This window comes from Pyrus communis, chromosome 11 (genome assembly GCF_963583255.1).
Source record: "Pyrus communis chromosome 11, drPyrComm1.1, whole genome shotgun sequence".
NCBI classification, from domain to species: domain Eukaryota; kingdom Viridiplantae; phylum Streptophyta; class Magnoliopsida; order Rosales; family Rosaceae; genus Pyrus; species Pyrus communis.
The window spans coordinates 18795647-18802363 of NC_084813.1; the positions used below are offsets into that span (position 1 = coordinate 18795647).

At 35.7% G+C, this 6717-nt stretch overlaps 1 protein-coding gene across 1 annotated transcript; it reads right to left on the bottom strand.

The window, feature by feature from the left end:
• Positions 1 to 1392: 1392 nt before the first annotated feature.
• Positions 1393 to 4792, bottom strand: LOC137709133 (uncharacterized membrane protein At3g27390). The gene is made up of 10 exons (XM_068448258.1): positions 4699 to 4792; positions 4175 to 4283; positions 3855 to 4047; positions 3550 to 3686; positions 3170 to 3458; positions 2933 to 3039; positions 2614 to 2779; positions 2327 to 2522; positions 1992 to 2232; positions 1393 to 1814 (listed from the first exon to the last, which is right to left on the bottom strand). Exons 1-10 carry the CDS (start codon positions 4790 to 4792, stop codon positions 1565 to 1567), a joined length of 1782 nt encoding a protein of 593 aa, XP_068304359.1. The 3' UTR covers positions 1393 to 1564.
• Between the last annotated feature and the right edge of the window lie 1925 nt (positions 4793 to 6717).

Here is a 6717-nt window from a genome sequence, read left to right on the forward strand (position 1 = left end):
GGTTGATCGATTTTGGTCAACACGATTTTTTTCACTCGATTCGATTCGGTTTCCCGATTTTCCGATTTTTATGCTCACCCCTAAAAAAGACGTGGCGGAGTCAACGATGAAATCGACGAGTATAATGTATAATTTATTTAATTGCTAAAGGCCATTTTGGGTAAAATTTCATTAAAAGCCTCAGCACCTCTTGCGAAATTGACTTGCACAAAAGCTGGACAAGCAAAAAAAACTAATTTTTCAAAACTGGGTTTTGCAGCTTTATGTTTTTAGCTTTTTTTTTACCCAAAAAAAAGCTGAAGTTAAATGTTTACAAAACATAAAAAAGCTCCTAGCTTTCTTTTACTGAAAATATGACTTTAGCCCTTGATATTTAATTTTCTTCACATAAAACCCGTCATAAGTTTTTTACTCAAATAAAACCCATTAACTAGATTCCACATCAGCAAATTCATTAATTATATTTGACTTTACACATTTAAAAAATTTCAATGCCCAAAACACCCCTATTTAAATGTTTGATGTACACAATTAGTTCCATATTGATTGTAAGAGAGAATTAATGATTTTACAAAAATAATAAATAATAAATTTATTGCCTAATATATAATAACAACAAAACATGCCTAATATATGTAATAATACATGCTTAGTTAAGTCAACAAATTATCTTTTTACATATAAAGGTAGGAAAATTATTTCACGCACATATATATAACACAAAAAAAAAAAAAAAAAAAAAAAAAAAAAAAAAAAAAAAAAAAAAAAACACACCTGGTATACGTAATAATTTACCTACATAATAAAGCAAACCCAATATATGCAAAATAATGTACCTACGTAAAAAAAAATATTATTATTTTATTCAATACTATTTTACCTATTCTTTTGTACACATAAATTTACATATATATAGATTAATTAGTATAATATATTTGATCATATATGTAGTACTGTGCATATAAATATATATATATATATATATATATATATATATATATATATATATATATATATTTGAACGTATAGTAGTACTGTATATATAGGTAAACTATATATATATATATATTGAGCTTATGGTAGTACTATATACATTTGAACGTATATGTGTGTGTGTGTGTGTTAGAGGTAATAATATGCAATAAATTATTTATTCATTGTAATTAAGGTGAGTAATAATATTTATTGATTTATTTTGAATATTGTGGTACAAGTTGTAAATATTTTGTATTAATAGGTCAATTACTTTCCTACATGACAATCACCTTTAAATTTGGGTTTTATTTGAACGTTTATAATTAGGTGGATTTTTATATAGGAAATAAGAATTGCAACGGTCTATATGTAAAGAGCCCTTTTTTTTATATCCACTTTTTTCAAATGCATCTCAGTACCAAACTAGGGCTAAATTAGAATATGGTTGTAAGTTAAAATTTCCTAGCGAGCTCCTAAACTAACTTTCCGTTTTTAGCTTTTTAGCTAAAATTTAACTCGAAATAGAGTCATTAGACATGCCAAGCTTCCATTTCTATGGAAGGGTAGTTTGAAAAAGAACTCATTCATACTACACTCCCATTATCCCATATGACCCGTTGTCGTGTGTATCGTTCCGGCTTCTGTCCATAGTTTCACCATCTCTTGTGTCCTTGCTTCCAATGACGCTACTGGCACCCTTACCGGGGTTTAAGATTCCTCCTATACGGCTGTCTGAAGCAGCAGCCTGAACCGCTTCTATATACAGCACTTTCACCAAATTCTTGAACCGCCGTCTGAAAGTTGGTATCCTCGACATAGATGCTACAAGCCCCTGCAATCTGATACGAAAAGAGCTTGTCAAAGTTTTATTTGCTTTTGAGGTAGCGTACAACTAAAGAAAACAAGCACCAACTTGATCATGTGCACGAGAATGATCAACGTTAATGACATGATGATCTGAATATCTAACACAATCGAGGCTAGAGCAATTTACATAATGAAATGAATGTGCGCACCTCCTAAATATGGCTTGCAACTGCGCCCGTCTGACATGGTCTCCGGATGGAAACTCTGTATCGTCCCACTCCTCGGGTGTTTCATTTCTGGATTTCATAAACACGTTTCTGAGACTCATTTCCTCATTCGCTTCCAATTGGAGATTCTTTAGTTGCTCTTTCATGACCAACAAAGGTCCGATGAACCACTCAAACACTTTGTCCCTCGGTCCATTTGCCTTCGTCAACTCTACATCATCAGCTATGGGATTCAAATTAGAATTAACTATGATTAAGCTCATGGTAACACATATCAATTAAGCAAAGAGTAAAAAGATCTAAGTCAGATAACATACATATGACCAACCCAGACGAGTTCGACTTCGCTGATGCAAGAAGACATTCCATCACAGACCAAGCAGGTAGTTTGATCCCCAACTTCTTACAATTTCCTTTTAGAAGGCATTCTTCTATGTCCTTAACATCTATCAGACCGTCACGGAGGAGTATCCGGCCGTTAATCTCACAGGATTTAAACAGCCAGCCCCACACCTTTGACAATAACAAAAATATTTTGTCACATAAAAATGACAGATACACTCGAGTCCATGTTGATTATATTTGTATTTTGGCAACTCCTTACGTGGATTGGTTTATAACGTTGAATTGCCTGCTTCCATGTTCTTGATCGTTGTGAGACAAGTTTTGATTTATATGAGCCTTCACCACCATTCTCCAAATCATTTTTCTCGTTGTTACCATACTTTTTCCCCTCCGGGCGAGAACTCATATTTCTACGGTATATTGGCCTAGCTGTCACAGGGATGTCTCATGATCAAATTAAAAGACTTTAAGCTGTAATGGCCTAATGGAAAGTAAAATTCCCTATTTTTGGACAAAACATTTCACTAGGGCAATCATTCATATAAAGTCTACAAGAAGGACGGGGATCCCTGACGTACCTTGGAAAGCAAGACCCTACCCTCAAATAGAGTAGTTCGTTCACGTATTCATCAAACAGTGAAACCACAGAAATTATGAAAGCAAGTCCAAGGTGGATCGAGTCTTCCTGAAAAATCACACATCATATTAAGGAAACCTTCTTTCCTACGAAAAATGAACCTATCCACATACTAAGAAGTTCCAATAGTATGCCCAAACACAACAAAATTATCATAAGAGGCAACTAATTGGCCTACCTGATAAGCAATAGCACCACTATATAGTCCCAAAAAGAAGCTAGAGATGAAAGAAGCTACCACGGCTCCCACAACTGCCAAAGGCCATAGGATAATGGCAAGACCAGCAAATGGTACACATACTGTTTCCAAGAATGGTCCTTCTCTGCCTATCAAGTCTTCAAATAATCTCTTCCATCCTCTGAACAACATGTACGGGCTTTTCCATATCGCAACCATTGTAATCAAGGGCACATCCACCGGCACTCCAATCAGACTCACCAGCAAAGAAGCTGGCAATTTCAATAACCTACCAAGTGAAACCAAAATTTTTCAAAAAATCCATCTATGTAATTTCTTTTACCAAGTAATTGACGAGTTTCAAAAGTAAAGTTTCTCACTCGATATCCAATGGCTTTTCATCCGCAGGTATCTGCTCAATTAGCTCATCCATGAAGGAGAAGTAAGAGTGGATGCAGAAATCTGTGAGATCCTGCACAACCACGAAGCTTCCTTTGATTGTCGACCAAGAACCATCCTAGTACAGAAAACATAAGCTGCTAACATGAATTGCTAAGACCTTTATAATCGATAATGAAAGCTCCATACAAACAATTTGTTAGGGACATGCATATTATTGTTCAAGTGGCCCATCGGAATACATTATAAAAAAAAATAAAAAAATCCAAGGAGAAAGGAAACATACAACAAAGCAATGATAGAACTTGTCGGTTATATTCTCGCCAACAGCCTCAAATGTTGCAAGAAGGGGAGCAAAAAACCCATATCCGATTCCACCTAAAACACTTCCAACAACTCCGAGGACCGGCCAAAGGACTAGAGGCAATGGCAGCAATAACAGCACAAGGATCTTCAACACAAGCCCAAGCCTATTGCTCCTGAAATAATTAGGGAAATAGTAGGGCTATGAAAAGTTGGAAATGTCAAAGCACATAGTATAAAGAACGATAAAAACATTTATAAGGTCGGTTCATAATCATAAAGATTAGTAAAAGGTAAGCATACTTTGCTACACAGTAGTAAGTCCAGATGAAATGAGCTATCCAAAGGCCAGCAATTACAGATAAATTTCCAATCACGATAATTCCCGCCGCCACTGGCCCAATGATTGTAGCTGCCAAGCAAAACCTACACTATTACTAATTTACTAAAACACATATGTATATATCACCTATAAATTGGCAAACCCATGATAAGGATTTTTCTTGTCAAGTTGAACTACACTTACAAAAAGAAGAGTTCAATTTATCAACAATATCGACACTATATTGACACGCTCCAACGGTTAAAATATCATCGATATCAATTATATCATCCTATAAGGTCATAGAATCAACAATAGCAATGCTGGATTAGAAGGGAAATTGTTGTTTTAATTAAAAAATAGGTCAAAGTATCAGCAATAGCAATAATATTAATATTGACTAAGTATATATCTGTGTTCAGTATGCATAGACATATATTGACCACATATCGTTCATATCAGATGTACACACATTGATTAGCAATAACTCTGTGTGGTTAATTACCTTTGACAAAGCCAAGGATGAGAAGCAAGAAAAAGAAGGGCAGAAAGGAGACGAAACTCCATAGCTTCCCAACAAAATCCACAGGAACCTCCATTGCACCGTTCAAGTAATACTTTTTGGTAAAAAATCTGAATTTAATAAAATGAGAGAGAGAGTGAGTGAAAGAAAAAGTGTATGATTTGACGGAGTGCAGGTGAGGAGACGTTACGTGGCGGGACAAGGGGGATGTGAGACGGGCACGTGGCAAACGACGGGTTCGTAAGGGAGAGCGTTGAGACAACGACACGCACGACAACACGCGACACCGCTTTCTTGGGGGATCGTCACGCGTTCGGCGGGAGCAAAAAGGAAGAGCCCCAAAAGGCCCAGATGACCTGCAAGCCCAAAGACAACCATCTCTACTGAAAAAGAGAAGCAAACGAGATAATTTTGCACTGACTCCCACTCATGGATCATATGAGCTCCCAACTTACTTTTGGCATACCGTTTTACTTGAAAGGCAAAAGCTTACCGTTTCATGCAGTATCAAACTATATCTAGAGAGATTAGTTTGTCACAAACGTATGGTTGGATACTTTCTATAGTAAAAAAGAGGGTTTGAAAAATAAATTGACATTGAACTCGTTATTTATGAGACTCAAACCTACAATTTATCATTTATATATGGAGAGAAATATACTAAATCGTTGCATATAGTTTAATATCCTAGTGCATAAGGTCTTTAGTTTCCACCTATGTGTTCTAGGTTCAAAACTACATCTCACTTAAGTTATTGTAATAGTTTTCAATGCTTTCATTTCCTTGATATTAATTATTTAAAAACAATATCACTAGCTCATAATATTAAGTAACAACGTGTGTGTGTGTGTATTTAATATTAAATTTAATCCAATAAATTGAACAGAATGGCCAAATATCATTATATCAAATCCAACCATTCAACATGTTTCAGCACTGTCTACAAGTACTTGAGAAACGACACACATGACATCACTTTCGTGGTCGTATGGCGCTTCCTTCAGGAACAGACTGAAAAGACCAACATGCCAAAAGGCTCAACAGATCCATAAGCCCAAAATCCCAGACTCTTTTCTATCGAATAAATAAAGAGCAGCACTATACTTATCATTGTGGATGCAAATTTCCGTCTTCTTTTCCTTTGACGAAAATGCACCTGCAAAATAATAACACGTAAGATCAAAGTCAAGAGCCTCACATGCCCACGATAAATAGGGGTGCTTTGGTCGAAGAATCTCTGATGCCAAGGTTAAAATTTGAGACAAAAAGTGTTTAGGGAATTTTAGGGAGAGAAATGAACTGTCATTTTGGTGTGATGGGGCTATATATAGGGGTGTGGCCGGCCCTATCTAGAGAAATAGGGACCGGCCACTTATGGTGGTATTTTGAATATAATTGCAAGATATTATGAAATAATATATTGCAATTAATTTGGTAATTAATCCCAATTTGAAAAGAATAATTGGGAGTTATCTTGTGGGTGAGGATTTGATGATGAGTGGTGAGAGGGTTTGAATAAATACTATTTTGATCACCATTGACCTTGATTGAGCTTTAATTATCTATTGCATGTGCGTAAGAATCCTAGTGTGCCTCAAGGGTAATTTTGTCTTTTTCACCCAAAAGTCCACGTGTCTCCTCCATAATTTTCTTGATTATTTTTGGCTTCACAAATGCCCCCACACCTGTTGGGCTACTCGTAGGAAAGGACATCAGGTGTAGAGATTTTCTCTTGTTTTAGGAAACATAGGATTGTTTCCTATTTTAGTGTAGATTCCATCTTTAATTGGAAATTAAATCCTTCTAGGAAAGGGAAAGAAATTACTTCTAAAGTCTATTGAAGTCTACCTAAAGTAGATGATTAAATCAACTTCAGAAAGCAATTCATTCTACCCTACAAGAGAGAGAAAGCTAGAGGATATTTGTTCCCCTTCCTCTAGCAATCCTCTACACTTACCCGTGCAAAGGATTGTCTTTCATTGTTTTCTTCATTTTCACGTC